Source organism: Oncorhynchus clarkii, chromosome 4 (assembly GCF_045791955.1).
Source record: "Oncorhynchus clarkii lewisi isolate Uvic-CL-2024 chromosome 4, UVic_Ocla_1.0, whole genome shotgun sequence".
Classification (NCBI taxonomy): Eukaryota; Metazoa; Chordata; class Actinopteri; order Salmoniformes; family Salmonidae; genus Oncorhynchus; species Oncorhynchus clarkii.
This window is the reverse complement of record NC_092150.1, coordinates 81,028,013-81,045,545: the sequence shown is the minus strand read 5'-3', so window position 1 is coordinate 81,045,545 and position 17,533 is coordinate 81,028,013. Positions and strand designations below refer to the sequence as shown.

At 39.1% G+C, this 17,533-nt stretch overlaps 1 protein-coding gene across 1 annotated transcript; it reads right to left on the bottom strand.

Annotated features, from left to right (window-relative positions):
• Positions 1 to 6,993: 6,993 nt before the first annotated feature.
• Positions 6,994 to 12,002, bottom strand: LOC139407355 (4-galactosyl-N-acetylglucosaminide 3-alpha-L-fucosyltransferase 9-like). The gene is made up of 2 exons (XM_071151069.1): positions 11,832 to 12,002; positions 6,994 to 10,915 (listed from the first exon to the last, which is right to left on the bottom strand). The coding sequence occupies exon 2, from the start codon at positions 10,912 to 10,914 to the stop codon at positions 9,802 to 9,804; it is 1,113 nt and encodes a 370-aa protein (XP_071007170.1). The 5' UTR covers position 10,915; positions 11,832 to 12,002; the 3' UTR covers positions 6,994 to 9,801.
• Between the last annotated feature and the right edge of the window lie 5,531 nt (positions 12,003 to 17,533).

Here is a 17,533-nt window from a genome sequence, read left to right as displayed (position 1 = left end):
GGCCAAGACCAAAGAGCTGTCAAAGGACACCAGAAACAAAATTGTAGACCTGCACCAGGCTGGGAAGACGGAATCTGCAATAGGTAAGCAGCTTGGTTTGAAGAAATCAACTATGATAGCAGTTATTAGTAAATGGTAGACATACAAGACCACTGATAATCTCCCTCGATCTGGGGCTCCACGCAATATCTCACCACGTGGGGTCAAAATGATCACAAGAACGGTGAGCAAAAATCCCAGAACCACACGGGGGGACCTAGTGAATGACCTGCAGAGAGCTGGGACCAAAGTAACAAAGCCTACCATCAGCAAGGGCATTGAAGATGAAACGTGGCTGGGTCTTCCAGCATGACAATGATCCCAAATACACCGCACGGGCAACCAAGGAGTGGCTTTGTAAGAAGCATTTCAAGGTCCTGGAGTGGCCTAGCCAGTCTCCAGATCTCAACCCCATAGAAAATCTTTGGAGGGAGTTGAAAGTCCATGTTGCCCAGCAACAGCCCCAAAACATCACTGCTCTAGAAGAGATCTGCATGGGGGAATGGGCCAAAATACCAGCAACGGTGTGTTCCAACCTTGTAGAGACTTACAGAAAACGTTTGACCTCTGTCATTGCCAACAAAGGGTATATAACAAAGTATTGAGAAACTTTTTTTATTGACCAAATATTTATTTTCCACCATAATTTGCAAATAAATTCATTAAAAATCCTACAATGTGATTTTCTGGATTTTTTTTCTAATTTTGTCATAGTTGAAGTTTACCTATGATGAAAATGACAGGCCTCTCTCATCTTTTTAAGTGGGAGAACTTGCACAATTGGTGGCTGACTAAATACTTGTTTGCCCCACTGTATAAGCCTTAAAATCTGCCCATATGAACACATTTATTTTAAACCATAGGCTAAAGAACAGCTACATGAATTACAAGACAGTTGCCTGCCCTGCGTACACTGTTGATAACCACGTTGCCAAATTTTGGCAATGAAGGCAGCATTTCTACTTACCCGGAGATGTAAGAACTCAATTCCTTTCTTGAAGGTTTCAACATTGGCAACATTGGCAAGTAAAGTAGTGACTGCAGAGCCAAAGGAAGGGTGAGAGGGGAAATTACAATGTATTTTAATTAAGTAAACTATATTAGGCCTACACACAGTTTATTATTTTATTGAAATAAACTGTACGTGTTAATTTAGATTATTTCACATCCATTAGTAGAGACTAAAATTACTTTAAACTTTTTTCCAGCTTTCAATATGTATTTTATTTTCTAACGCATTTCATGTCTGGAGTTCACTGTTTTGCACTGTTTTTGTCCAGCCTCACACCCAGACTTTTGACATTCTGCTATGTATTACACTCAGTGGCGATTTTAGCATGTAAATCTTGGTGGGGCAAAAAAAGTTTTATGCATGCCAGCAAAGCCACAACACTTAACAATACATTAATTTCACTATAATGGTGACAAACGGTGCCCACAAACTGTTATGGCCTACATAGAGCTGTCCCAACAGCAGAGTCCCAACCGCTTACCACTGCTACACCTGGCTATCAGCGGAGCCTTTTAAGCAGCGAAACAGTTCAATCAGCCTCATTTACTGCCTTTGAAAAAAACATAGCTGATATGGCTGACTTGCCTCTTACTTCTACCCCCTCCTTTTTCGAACATTCTGTTAAAAAGCGCGCAACTTTTCAGCGTCCTGCTACTCATGCCAGGAATATAGTATATGCATATGATTAGTATGTGTGGATAGAAAACACTCTGAAGTTTCTAAAACTGGTTAAATCACGGCTGTGACTATAACAGATCGTGTGTTTCATTGAAAAACGCAAGAAAAACTGCTCTCTGAAAGCTAAAAATAATTTCCATAAGTTACTTTCATGGGTTGTTAAAAGAGGACAAAATTTAATATCGACCTGCATGCAATTCATACAAATTCCACACGATGTCGCCATTGTCATCATTTTCAATTGAATTTTTTGTTGGAAATTCCAACTATCTGGCTTCCGTTTCTTCCAGTCTCCACCAGGACGCTGTAAATGTGGACATTGGCAGCCATTGATTTGCAGACGAGGAGCTATTGAATATACATCGCCCTGTAATCATTTTGATAGATTATAAACGTTTACTAATACCTAAAGTTGGATTACAAAAGGATTTCGAAGTGTTTTGTGAAAGTTTATCGTCAACTTTTTTAATTTTAAAAAATGACGCAGCGTTTAAAAACAATGTTTTTTTCTGAATGACACAGCTTCCATAGAAAGCTATTTTGGGTATATATGGACCGATTTAAACGAAAAAAAGACCCAATAGTGATGTTTATGGGGCATATAGGAGTGCCAAGAAAGAAGCTCGTCAAAGGTAATGAATGTTTTATATTTTATTTCTGCGTTTTGTGCTGCGTCGGATAAGCAGAGTCTTTGTTTACGTCGCATTCAGGCATTTTGAGGTGGTGCATGCTATCAGATAATACCTTCTCATGCTTTCGCCGAAAAGCATTTTAAAAATCTGACTTGTTGGCTAGGTTCACAACGAGTGTAGCTTTAATTCAATACCCTGCTTGTGAATTTTGATCAAGGTTTGAGTTTTAACGAGTACATTTAGCATTTAGCGTAGCGCATTTGCATTTCCAGGTGCCTACTTGAGACATATGCGTCTCAAGTAGAATCAAGAAGTTAAACAAATGTGGTTTCTACTAACAATGAATATGTACAAACTATGGCATAATGGGAAGACGAGCGGATAAGAGGCAATCCATCATTTCGATTAAGACGTTAATGAGCGAGCTAGGACAGACATAGTCAATATAGCACATATGTTCAGAACTTTTGAAATGTACAGCGACAGAATCCAGAACATGGGACGTTCTTACACTATTCTCCCTGTACAAGTCAGAACCGTAGGATAAATAAAGGGGGCATATAAGCAGACAATGAAAGCACTTACAATATTCGATGTTGACATTTCTCTAAAACAGGCTATAGGCTACATGTGCACCAACAAGTCAGAACAGTAGACTAATGAGGGAGGAACAAATTATCAGGGTCCTTCTCTAGAAATCCTGACTTGGAATTCATTTTAGAATTTTACCAGTCGGAGCTAGTTCCCAGTTGTCTTGAACTCACTGATATGTGAGATTTCCCAGCTCCGAGTTTCCAGTTGTTTCTAACGCGACAGAAGTCATGTTGGATTGACAGCATGGCCGATGTATTCAAACTTTTCTGGCGCATGGCATTACCCCCTTTTTCGTGATATCCAATTGGTAGTTACGATCGTGTCTCATCGTTGCAACTCCCCTACGGAGTCGGCGAAGGTCGAGAGCCAAGTCGCACCGCTTCTTTACACACTGCCCACTTAACCCGGAAGCCAGCTGCACCAATGTGTCTGAGGAAACACTCGACCTGACAACCGAGGTCAGCGTGCAGAAGCCTGGCCCACCTCAATGAGTCGCTAGAGCACGATGAGACAAGGACATCTCGGCAGCAAAACTTTCCCCTAACCCGGACGACGCTGGGCCAATTGTGCACCACATCATGGGGTCTCCCTGTCACAGCTGGTTGCGACACAGCCTGGGATCGAACACGGGGCCGCAGTGGCGCCTTAGAACTCATTGTTGAATGTGCAGTTTCCAACTTGTTGTGTAATGTTTATGTCCATTGGCCGATGAGCACTGATACGTTTTATCTATAATTTATCTTTATATGGCGAATACAGGCTGTATCACAACTGGCTGTGATTGGGAGTCCCAGAGGGACTCGTCTGGGTTTGGCAGGTGTAGGCCGTCATTACAAATACAAATTTGCTCTTCACTGACTTGCCTAGTTAAATAAAGGATAAATAAAAAAAATATCAATCAAAGCTACTGTAGATATAATGTGAATGGACATCATTTCATCTGTGGCCAATGACCTTGAGCTTTTTTGGATGGGCACTTCTAATGTAAGAGCATGGCAGCACCCAAGAGGCTTGAATTTTCGAACTCTACCCATAGATTTTGCAGTGACATAGTGTCCCCATGAATGATAGAACACTGAGCCAATCCCAGCTCAACTAGAGAGCATTACCAACCCCTACTCTCCATTCTTTTTTTGCTGGCTGCCCCACCACCACAGAAAGCACTTTGCCGGACACCAGGCAGAGTAGCTGTTATATCTGGAGTACTTCTGCTGTCCTATTCTGTGTCCTGTGTGAATTTAAGTGTGCTCTCTAATTCTCTTTTTCTATCTTTCTTTCTCTCTCTCTGAGGACCTGAGCCCTAGGACCATGCCTCAGGACTACCTGACATGATGACTCATTGCTGTCCACAGTCCACCTGGCCGTGCTGCTGCTCCAGTTTCAACTGTTCTGCCTTATTATTATTGGACCATGCTGGTCATTTATGAACATTTGAACATCTTGGCCATGTTCTGTTATAATCTCCACCCGGCACAGCCAGAAGAGGACTGGCCACCCCACATAGCCTGGTTCCTCTCTAGGTTTCTTCCTAGGTTTTGGCCTTTCTAGGGAGTTTTTCCTAGCCACCGTGCTTCTACACCTGCATTGCTTGCTGTTTGGGGTTTTAGGCTGGGTTTCTGTAGAGCACTTTGAGATATCAGCTGATGTACGAAGGGCTATATAAATAAATTTGAATTTAATTTAATTGAAGGTAATGGGGATCCATAATTGTCACGTTCTGACCTTAGTTCTGTTGTTATGTCTTTGTTTTAGTATGGTCAGGGCGTGAGTTGGGTGGGTTGTCTATGTTCCTTTTTCTATGTGGTGTTTTTTTGTGTTTGGCCTGGTATGGTTCTCAATCAGAGGCAGGTGTCGTTAGTTGTCTCTGATTGAGAATCATACTTAGGTAGCCTTTTCCCACCTGTGTGGTGTGGGTGATTATTTTCTGTTCAGTGTTTTTTTCAGCACCATACAGGACTGTTCGTTTGTCGTTTTATTTGTTTATGTTCAGTGTTCATTACGTTATTAAAAATATGAACACTTACCACGCTGCGCATTGGTCCTCACCTTCTTCCACCACAGACGAGCGTTACAATAATAAATACAAATACAAATGTTGAAATAATAATGTTTTAGCTGAACAGGTTGGGCTCAAAACATGTGTAACAATCACGTCGCCACTGATTACACTTACAAAAGACTTGATAATAAGAAAATATTTAATGCACCTGTTTAAAAGAAAATAGTCACATAAATGGAAACTATATACATATTAGATGGGCATAAGCCATGTTACTTTTTGTACACAAAATACAGTCATCTACTGTACAATGGTATTGTGTCATTACCACCACGACAAGCAAATTACATGATAAAGTTTTTTCACAAAGTTGTGTACTTGGTTACCATGGATATGAATAGTGACAGTGGAGCACATGGATGTCATGGAGGGAGGTTAACATTTTTATGCTGGGAAAGTATTGAAAAATAAAAGGTAAATACGACTTGAGAAGATAATATTTTTATTGTACGTCATTACCAAATAGGATATAATTTCATAAAATGATGGTTGATTTAAAAAAAAATGTTATAATTACACAGGTTAAAGGTTTTAGAACACCTACTCATTCAAGGGTTTTTTTTTATGAAATAACATACATGGAATCATGTAGTAACCAAAAAAGTGTTAAACTCTGTAAAGCATTTATTTGCGCTGCAATTTCTGAGGCTGGTAACTATAATGAACTTATTCTCTGCAGCAGAGGTAACTCTGGGTCTTCCATTCCTGTAGCGGTCCTCGTGAGAGACAGTTTCATCATAGCACTTGATGGTTTTTGCGACTGCACTTGAAGAAACCTTGAAATTTGAAGAAAGTTCTTGACATTTTCCATATTGACTGAAATTCATGTGTTAAAGTATTGATGGACTGTCGTTTCTCTTTGCTTATTTGAGCTGTTCTTGCCACAATACGGACTTGGTCTATTACCAGATAGGGCTCCCCCCATCCATTGACCAAACGGCATATGATGCTTGATGGCGCAGTCTAGGAGGAAATGTGCTCTCTCGTTAAGCAATAGAGAGCATTGAGGGCAAAATCTTGAGTGAGCACACACCTGTCTCATGAGTCTGAATCAATAGACTGCAGCCAGTGAACAAAGATTTGTTTAATGTCAATCAGTGGTTCCAACCATGTATTTCTGCCCAATGCATTAAAGCCCAAAATTCTTCTTAAAGATGCTTTAAGTTCTTGATGCATGTAGCCTTTGTTTTTTGAGGTTATTAATGGTTTGTTCTATATAATCAATACAATTAAAACATGTACAATTGTGACATTAAAATATGTAATTGTATTTATCAGTTTTTTTTTAATATGATATGTCATTTCCAGCACACTCTGTCATTGTCAGAGTCGTGTGTATAGGTGGCAGGGAAGTCAGGCGTAGGAGAATCAAACTTATTGGGATGGAGTTGTTTTAATAACTTGAAAACAAACATAACTCCAAAACCATGAATACAATAAAACAAAGTGGGTACGGATGACCCGTCGCGCACCAATACAAACAACACGAATACTGAACAACAAACAATCTCTCACAAGGACATTACGCTACGCTAAGTCATTACGGTACATATTTTTGAGGGAAAAGGTGTACAATTACAATTGATATTGATTATTTTCCCCATATGTGAACCTTATATGCATGTTCTTAAGATAATTCCTAAAAAATAATGTAACAAATGTCGTATTTGATGTGGTAAATACATGTTTCTGAGTAGCATTAAGACATATATGGACATTTAGACATGACAATGAAGAATACATGTTATTAAGAAAACTTCAAAAGAGTAAAAAAAAATACAGGAAAAAAAATGAATCATGTTATATAAAATGCCTACATCACAATTTCTGTAATAGTCTTTTCAACTAAAATATCACATTTTATGATGTGGTGGTAATGACATCTCCCCCTAAAGAAAAATTATATTCTTAAATAGTATGGTCTCAGACACTATTACATCTTGATTCCAGACAGAGTGAAGAAAATATTCAGATATAAAGCAGTTTAAAGAGGTTTAATTTTCAAAAACAGTTAACATCCAAAAGGGTCCGTATTTCTAAATCAACCATATATAACATTTTGCAACAAAAGTAACATGATTATTTGTCTCTCTGAAATGAAACCATCAAGTAGATTTTAAACAAATACATGTCTGTCATTGAACAACCCCATGCCATGATTGGACAGTGAAAAATAACACCAATCGCTTTCATAATTTCTTTGAACAATACAAGCAGATTCACCATCATTTCTAAAAATGGATATATAGTGTTTTGGAATGAAACTATTGCCTATTCATATTGTATGCTGCTTCTGTTTGTACCTGTGTTGTTAAATGCACAGGTAGCATGTACATTTATACACTCGTATCTTAATGGTATTACTGCTCTTGTGCTATCATATGTACAGTGTATTCATTACCTCTTTCCCCTGTTTCAAAACCACTACCATTCCACCACCTTTCATTCCTGTGTGTGTCCATAAAGTATCCTTGTATGAAACCCCCCAAGAATATTTGAGATAAAGAACCTTGTCAGTGTGTTGGCCTGGGATCTAGAAACCTGATCTTGTAAGCTACTTGTATGACCAGTTTTGCAGCTCCAGGCAAGAACACATTCTTGGCCAGGTGTGGAGATCACATGACCAGTTTCACACCGTTTACTTCAGCTGTGGGACAAGTCAAGGAGAATAAATACTTTCACAATGCACTGTATGCATTGATGGTAAAACAATGTGTAGACTATGAGTGCCGTTTTTAATTGTATGTAGTTCTGTCCTTGAGCTGACCTTGTCTATTATTTTTCTGTCATGTTTAATGTTTTGTGTGGACCCCAGGAAGAGTAGCTGCTGCTTTCGCAACAGCCAATGGGAATCCTAATAAAATACAAAATAAAATAACAATAGCAATAGCAAACAAATCCACAATGCTTTCAGGTTCTACTCACTGGGCACACCACGTCATTTCCACCTGGATAATTGGGTAATATTTGGTTGAGAGTGATGTTGATCAATGAGATTACAAGATTTATTCACCCACTCAAAAAGACAGCCAAAAGTTAGTTAAATGTCTAATGTGTAATTACTGTGCTTTCAACCATTTAATAGCACAACCAAATTCCAATGGAAAAACAAGATTTTTTGGTTTAGTTTTCATCTAAATGTCTATCACTGTGCTTTCAACCATTTAAAAGTTTAAATGGAAAAACAATGCCAAATAATGTGTTGATTTATAAAAACAGATGTATGTGTTATTACTCTATAATGTATAGTTCCGGGAAACCTCAATGTGGCTATGGATGTCTTCCTCACTGTAAGGTTGAATGTTACATTAGTTTGTAAGACAGCCTTAACTTTAGGCTATTTACTGGATTACAAAAGTAATATAGAGTTTAAAGGAGATGTACTGTATCTACCGCTTGGATAGTTCCATCTGGCTTAATCCCATTCTTTAACTTTTATTTTGGGTTAAATTGGAGACGTTAAAAGGTTATTTATGTATTTCAAAAATTATATTGAATTGTGATTGGTTGTCAATGCAACCAAATATAAACAATTGAAGAAGTAAATCGAGTTAAATAATATAACTAAATCAAATCAAACTTGAAATAAAGTTTATTTGATTTATCCCTATTCTTTCATTTTTCGTTGAGATGGAGTTGTGAATCCAACATATCAATTGTTAATTTGAAGACATTTAAAGCCAGACTAAGTCCGTGGCACAGATGCAACTATACAAGCAGAGTATAAACCTCTTTAAATGTTGATATTTGGTGCAAAACCCTTGATTCCTGATTCATCAGGCACCTCCCACCTCCCTTCTCTATTTTCTCTCTTGCCTCTCACTCAAACCTACACACATAATGCATTTGATGAGGAAGAGATGTACCAATCACATCCATCTCTAACAATGTTGGCGCAGGAATGATTTGACACACGTATAACTTCTGAGAAATATAATATTTTACTGTCCTTTACACATACCGCAATGTTTTCATTTGTGGGCTTATAAACAAAATTATTTGGTGAATTTCAATAATGTAAATAATGATATTGATGATGGTGAGAGCGTAGTAACCGATGGACTCCATCGCTTTCATAATTTGTGTCTATAAAATCACAATGTTTCCATTTCTATTGTCATGTGAGTATATTTTTTTAATTGAAACGAAAAAATGTCGGCCTTTTGCCAGGTCCGAATATTTCCGTAGGAACGGTTTATTTTCATAAACTCGTTAGTCTGTAATACAACATAGAAGCCTTCAAATCTGCCTTTCTAAACGAATTTATTTTAAACCAAAGCCTAAGTAACAGCTACGTGATTTATTGAAAAGCAACAAATAGACATCGCATTGTTTCACTTTATAAAAAAAAGACTAATGAACAGAAACAGGCAATAGGCTACAGCTGGCTTCACTGTTTCCCCGCCAAATAGACCTACAATGAAACTCAATGTATCGCAATGAGGCTGAATGCACTTGGGTCTGTACAGCAGAGTTGTACATTCCACAAATAGATTTCCTCAAGAAAAATATTTCCTCAAGTGGCCTACCGCAGTATCGCAAAAACATGTGAAGTTTAATAGGTGATCTCATGCTAGAGAATTTTACATTTTGAGAGAATTGTACATTTTTAAGCACATTTTGTGATATTCTACGCACTTTGCCATAAGGCTGTGCGAAAACTTAGCAGTTTTACAGCTAATTTCCTGTAATTCTAAACATTTTAGTCATGGTTCATAACCTGTTCATATTCATATCTGGGGAGGGGGGTACACCAGTGATGGTAATAGCTAATCAGAAGAGACTAATTAAACCAAATACCATTTGTAAAGATCAGGAACAACCCTGTACTCCTTATGTTTGCCTATATGGTCACAGGCATAACAAATAGATTGGATGAACTCTTGACTCAGTTGAATTAGATGTTGCTGAGCAAATAAGTTTCTACGCCACTGAAAGTAGCGCAGATATGCCTCATCATCCTTGTCCAACTTCAGGAGGAATTCAGCCAGGGCTTTTGCATTGGGAAAGTCATTAACATGGATGAAGGAATCTCCCGGGACAAAGTCCTCATAGTTCTGTCTCGGTGGGCCCAATACTACTGGCACAGTTCCTGCTACAAGTGGTCCGTTAAGCTTCTCAGTGATGTAGTCTTTGTGGACTGAGTTCTCAAAGGAGAGGTAGAACTTACAGCTGGAGAGTGTTGAGAAGTAGTCCTCATATCTCAAGAATCTTGCAAAGGCTTTTCCATAGACATCCACCTTAATATGTTTGACAAGTTCTCTGTAATAGTTATCCCTTACTGCTGTTCCAGTTGCAGGGTTATTGTTACTCACAATCCAGCAAACTAATTTATCCTTCTTGGGCAGCACAAAGTCCTCACCCTGGCCTTTCCTTGCAGTTAAGCGCCAACGTACAGGGATGTCTGCATCTTCCCTATAACTCAAGGTCAAGTTGAAAAGGTTCTCTAGACCAGGTATTCTAATTGTGTTTGTAGGTGATTCCACATGATACCAGATCCACTTTTGGAATGGTGGTCGAGGTGATGGAGGCAAGTTGGATAAATCATGTTTGATGGATTTGTGAAAGATGAGCACCCCATCTGCCTTGTTGTACAGAGACCGGTCATCTGTCAGGTGGCAGCCATCAATGTTGAAGAAAGTGGTGCAATCTCTAAAATCAAACCTGCGGTTTTCAGGCCAGAACCACAACAGCATGATGGGCTTGTCTGGCTCTGGCTGCTTCTTAGACAAGGAGCTGTTCTCAGGTGGCTTTGAGTAATGACGTGGCAAAGCAGGTTGGGGAGGGCAGATCTGAGATGGAGCTGATTGATAGTACATTACAAACAGCGTCAGAAATCCCCCTATACCAAGGATCGAGAACAGGACAACGCGTACAACTCCAGAAACCATTTTGGGCATTCTGCAAAAAAAATATAACTTTTTGAATGATTTTAAGTCAATTGAATCTTCCTGTACACAAAACAGGTTGTTTTACCTCTTAACAGTCTGTTTGACTTCTTAACAGCTTGTTTTACTTCTTAACTGCTTGTTGTACTTACTAACAGTTTGTTTTACTTGTTAACTGCTTGTTTTACTTCTTAACAGCTTGTTTTGTGTACAGGAAGAAAGTATGAGAAAATAGCAAATTCAACAACTGCACAAAGTGTATGCCAGCCCAGAACTGTAAACCAAATCCTGTTACAACAAAGGGGAAGCGGACGATACAGGGCCAAGCAACATGGTAAGAGATGTCAGTTAACTTATTCAAGAGGGACAAGTCTGCTTTTATCTATAAAATAGACTTTTATTTGTTAATTTGCTTTTACCCTGTAGCTGAAAGACAACTATCAAGTCTCTCTCATTCATGCCATACACACCCACCTCAGGTCTGTGTCTGTCAATAGTTCACTTTTGGTCTCAGTACTACACAATTTTATGGACATTTTACAATGGTTGGTGAGGTGTATTTTAAACAAGTAACTTCAAATCTCTACCCTTTACTAATACAGTTCCAACCTGCTCTTCCGCTTTGTTCTGCAATGTGATCTGGTTTAGGTAATGACAATCTCTTCTAAAATTGTTTCAAATGTATTTTTCATGTGTAAAAACACTTAATCAGACTTGGCCTAAGGATTTGCCAATACAGTAAATAAAGCATGTGTTTTGATTATTTCACTTGACCTTTCAAAATGGCTCTAAGGATCCTCTCCCTTCATATTTACAAGCAGATCTATAAAACTGAAAAACTATGTTCACTTAGCGTACCATATTCTTAGATAAATTAAGTCTGTAGTTTTGTGAGGTCTATAATTAAAGAGAAAAAGATCAAGACTCACCAGACAACAGGTTGTTCTTGTTACAGCTTGTTCAGAGATGTTCGGTGATCTGCTCTGTGATCGGTTTTGTAATTCCTACACACACCCAGTCAGAAATGTTGAACTGTGTGATTTGTTTCTCAGTCACATACTCATCTGTTCAAGTATAGAAACGTGAAACAGTGAGACCTCTGACAGCGGCAGAAAACATCCTCAATGTTTCAGGAGTGGCAAAGCAGATTGTGGTACTTCCTCCTTAGTCACAGCCAATGAGCAGCAAGGGCAGAAATGGAGAAAAACGCCCGTAAACTCAGCCAGAGAGAATTATTCTGAATCAATACTTCATTAACCCTACAGCGATTATGACTTAATTAGGATTTTGATATAAGGGTAATGTTTTAAATTCCTATTGTCAGCATGTTAACCACAAACATAGCCCCCTCCCAGGTATTAGTGTGTCCTGTATCCATGACGCCACTGGTGTGTCCTGATACTACCCGGACAGGTTACCATAACCTTTACCTGTATCTAGTTGTTTTTAGAAAGCTATGTAGAACCAGGATCTATCTATCATAGCGCACTGCGCTTTATTATGGGCGACAGTTGTGGTATTCATCATTGCATTATCTACCAGAAAGTTGGATGGCCCTCTGATGTCACGTACTGTAGGTTGATACATTGCTATGTTTTCATTTATAAAGCATTTTTACAAAAAGTCCCACTCTACCTAACATCATTACTAAACTTTAGACACACAAGTTACCACACCCGGTCTCGGGGATGGCTAACTTTGAAAATTATTTTGGTAAATCAGAATTTAGTTCTTGCACTGTATTTGTGGAACGATCTTCAAAATGTTCTCAAATGTAATGTTCTGGCCCCGCTAGTGTAATTCAGAAAGCTGAATGAGGACCTTATTACCATGAATGTGTTTGTTTTTTTATGACCGTGTTTTTCTTTCTGCTTACATTATACATGTATATTTTGATGTGTGTATTTTCTGTCATTTATGTAATTCAGGGCTCATCTGTAAAATATACATTGTTCTCAGTTTGACTCCCTGATAAAATAAAGGTAAATAATAATAATAATAAACATATAGTGTTGTATATGTTTTCCTTTTCTTTCTTTTTTGTGCAGCTTTTCGTCTGTAGTGCTCTGTTTCTGAGAGTGTGGGTTCCATATACTAACACCTCTTTCTTTTTTTATCTGTACATGTGTTTTGTTCTAGTAGAAATACATCTATAATATGTTCTGTTCTATCTACCATTTCTATTTCTATTTGATAGTATGACATCTAGTGGCCCTTTTGACTACTTTAGTTAACCACAGTAGTTATCTGTGGCTCACTGTGTGGCCGTATCTGTCCCACTATTGTTTGTGGATACATGCATTCTGTGAATAGTAGATAGGTTTTGATATATCCCTGTGAATAGTAGATTTTTTAAAGTTTATTATTTTACCTTTATTTAACTAGGCAAGTCAGTTAAGAACACATTCTTATTTTCAATGACGGCCTAGGAACAGTGGGTTATAACTGCCTTGTTCAGGGGCAGAACGACAGATTTTTATGTTGTCAGCTCTGGGATTCGATCTTCCAACACTCTAACCACTAGGCTACCTGCCGCCCCTATCATTCCCATCACGTCATTAAACATCCATTTTAGTTGAAAATGAAATATCATACAATTGATTTATAACTGATTTCTTATACATTTGTACATTAACTTGTATTGAATAATATTTAAAGTGATTTTTAAGGTTTTCCTAATATTAATAATTCAACACGACGCCTGAATGTATAAACTTGCCTTGGTGACAGCTGGAAACATGTATCTATCATGAAAAATAAGATATTTCCACAACCTTTTTGTGAGATTATGATAACAACCATATGATTTCCATATCTAAAACAAATAAATGTATGTAAATTATACATAACATACTCATTTACCTCAAAAATATGGGATGTGATGGAAATGACAAGGTGTGGTGGAAATTATATCTAAGTAAAAAAAAATTGTTGAATGAGTTTCCTGTAAACAATAGATATTATATTCATTCTCTTTTAGCCAGGTAAATACTAATCGTATTTTCTTATTATCTGCTAAGCCAATACAATTATAACTGGCTATACTTATTTCACCACTTACCAGAATGAGACACAGGTTTCAATTCTATTTATCAAAATATATGTTTGTAAACGTACCATTAAAAAGTAACATGATGATTGAGTGTCTATATAGCTGTACCATGATATTTGCAATGCTACTAAGTAAACCTCCAATTGGTCCCCCTATTCCACCCGCTAAAAGCCCTCCTCATCCTCAGTTGGGTTGTCATCCCAATGCCCGGCAGACCACCCCCGACCCCCCGGATCCCATAGCCGCGGAGAGACCGGGACCCATCCTTCTCTGAATGTCCGTGTGTGACCCCCTCCCCATGGGTTACTGCAGCTAGCGTTGCCAGCACTGCCACTGCCTGAGTGGAGGCTAGGTACAAGGTCATCAAGGTTCTCATCCAATCAAAGATGGCGTAGCAGTCAGACATCTTTGCCTTTGTCCTGTCATGTCCCTTGTATATATATTTTCACATCTTTTTCTTCGCATATCTTTGTAAAATATTTTCCTAAACCTCAACATAAAAATACTCTCCTGCAACCCGCCTCACCCAATGTGGCGTGGATCTGCTTTTTTCTAAAGTATTTCTATTTACTTCGGATCTGGAATCCCTCAACTGAAGCTAGCCAGCTAACTACCTACCAGCGATCAGTTAACAAACCATTGCTAGTGGTCATCAGCTAACCTTTAGCTCGGAAAGCTCACGCCAGTTCGAACAACGTGACTTAAACCAGAGCATAACGGACCTATTTCTCTCCATATCCCCGGATTCCTACAGCAAACTCTGAATATTTTCATCTGGATCTTCGCAACTAGCTAACCGCAATCCCGGGTGACCACTCCTGGCTAGCGTTTCCATCCCGGAGCAAGCACCAATTAGCCTGAAGCTAGCCCGGCCAGGGCCCCTGTGCTACCAACAAAGCCCACACCCTCATAGATGTCATCCTAACTAACTCGCCCTCCAAATACACCTCTGCTGTTTTCAATCAAGATCTCAGCGATCACTGCCTCATTGCCTGCACCCGGAATGGGTCTGCGACCAAATGACCACCCCTCATTACTGTCAAACGCTCCCTAATACACTTCTGTGAGCAGGCCTTTCTAATCGACCTGGCCGGGGTATCTTGGAATGACATTGACCTCATCCCGTCAGTAGATGATGCCTGGCTATTCATTAAAAGTGCCTTCCTCACCAACTTAAATAAGCATGCCCCATTCAAAAAAATGAGAACTAGGAATAGATATAGTCCTTGGTTCACTCCAGACCTGTCTGCCCTTGACCAGCACAAAAACATCCTGTGGCGTTCTGCATTAGCATCTAATATCCCCCGTGATATGCAACTTTTCAGGGAAGTTAGGAACAAATATACACAGGCAGTTAGGAAAGCTAAGGCTAGCTTTTTCAAACAGAAATTTGCATCCTGTAGTACAAACTCCAAAAAGGTTCTGGGACACTGTAAAGTCCATGGAGATGTATCATGTATCACTAGCCACTTTAAACTATGCCACTTGTAAATGTTTACATACCCTACATAACTCATCTCATATGTATATACTGTACTCGATACCATCTACTGCATCTTGCCTATGCCGTTCTGTACCATCACTCATTCATATATCTTTATGTACATATTCTTCATCCCTTTACACTTGTGTGTATAAGGTAGCTGTTGTGAAACTGTTAGTTTAGATTACTCGTTGGTTATTAATGCATTGTCGGAACTAAAAGCACGAGCATTTCGCTACACTCGCATTAACATCTGCTAACCATGTGTATGTGACGAATAAAATTTAATTTGATTTGATTTTGAGAATAAGAGCACCTCCTCCCAGCTGCCCACTTCTCTGAGGCTAGGAAACACTGTCACCACTGATAAATCCACTATAATTGAGAATTTCAAGAAGCATTTCTCTACGGCTGGCCATGCTTTCCACCTGGCTACCCCTACCCCGGTCAACCGCCCGGCACCCTCCACAGCAACCCGCCAAAGCCCCCACCATTTCTCCTTCACCCAAATCCAGATAGCTGATGTTCTGAAAGAGCTGCAAAACCTGGACCCCTACAAATCAGCCGGGCTAGACAATCTGGACCCTCTGTTTCAAAAATTGTCTGCCAAATTGTTGCAACCCCTATTACTACTACTACTATTACTACTCTTCAAAGGGGGGGACACTCTAGACCCAAACTGCTACAGACCTATATCTATCCTACCCTGTCTAAGGTCTTCGAAAGCCAAGTTAACAAACAGATTACCGACCATTTCGAATCCCACCTTCTCCACTATGCAATCTGGTTTCAGAGCTGGTCTTGGGTGCACCTCAGCCACGCTCAAGGCCCTAAACAACATCATAACCGCCATCAATAAGAGACATTACTGTGCAGCCGAAATCATTGACCTGGCCAAGGCTTTCGACTCTGTCAATCACCACATTCTTATTGGCAGACTCGACAGCCTTGGTTTCTCAAATGATTGCCTCGCCTGGTTTACCAAGTACTTCTCTGATAGAGTTCAGTGTGTCAAATCGGAGGGCCTGTTGTCCGGACCTCTGGCAGTCTTTATGGCGGTGCCACAGGGTTCAATCCTCGGGCCGACTCTCTTCTCTGTATACATCAATGATGTTGATCTTGCTGCTGGTGATTCTCTGATACACCTCTACGCATACGACACCATTCTGTATACTTCTGGCCCCTCTTTGGACACTGTGTTAACTAACCTCCAGATGAGCTTCAATGCCATACAACTCTCCTTCCGTGGCCTCCAACTGCTCTTAAACGCAAGTAAAACTAAATGCATGCTATTCAACCGATCACTGCCCGCACCTGCTCGCCTGTCCAGCATCACTACTCTGGACGGCTCTTACTTAGAACACATGGACAACTACAAATACCTAGGTGGATGGAGAAATCTTGTAAATAGTATTTATTTATTGAGTTAATGTTGAATAATAGAAGAGAACATTGAGCATTTGTAAGTGTGTTTAACAGTAGGTTAGAGAAATATTGAATGCATAAAAGTATGTGTCTGTTACAATTGAACATCCTGTGTAATTGTGAAGTTTCCTGTTTCGTCTATTCCCAGAAGAGCGAGACTGAGTTGAGAAAGTGAAATAAGCTAGACGCTATGACACCACTGTTTCCTGTTTTGTGGCAGAGTTGTCAATTGCAAGCATGAATAATAATTATAGATGCACCCTGTTAGGGTATAGGGTTGTGGACCTTTCCATCAATATAGGACCATAAATAAATACATTTGATGTATAATTAATTTTAAAATGCTGTTCCACCATGATAGGACAATAAATTAATGAATGTATAATTCTTTATAAAATGTATATCCGTCATCTGCACAACACTGAAAGCTCTCTCACAACCCCTGCTCACAGAAATACATTGGTTCTGGAACATGCAACCATTTTCTTTCTCACTCAACACCACACTTTCCCAAACACCAAAAAAAAACACACACCACACCATCCATACACACATACTGTGCCTTCTGTTAACTGTGTTTTTATCTCCACCATGTTGAATTAGTGCTTTTGTGTTCCAATTAGTTATATTTGAAGATAGAAAGAAAAGCTATATTTTTGTTGTTGTATTAT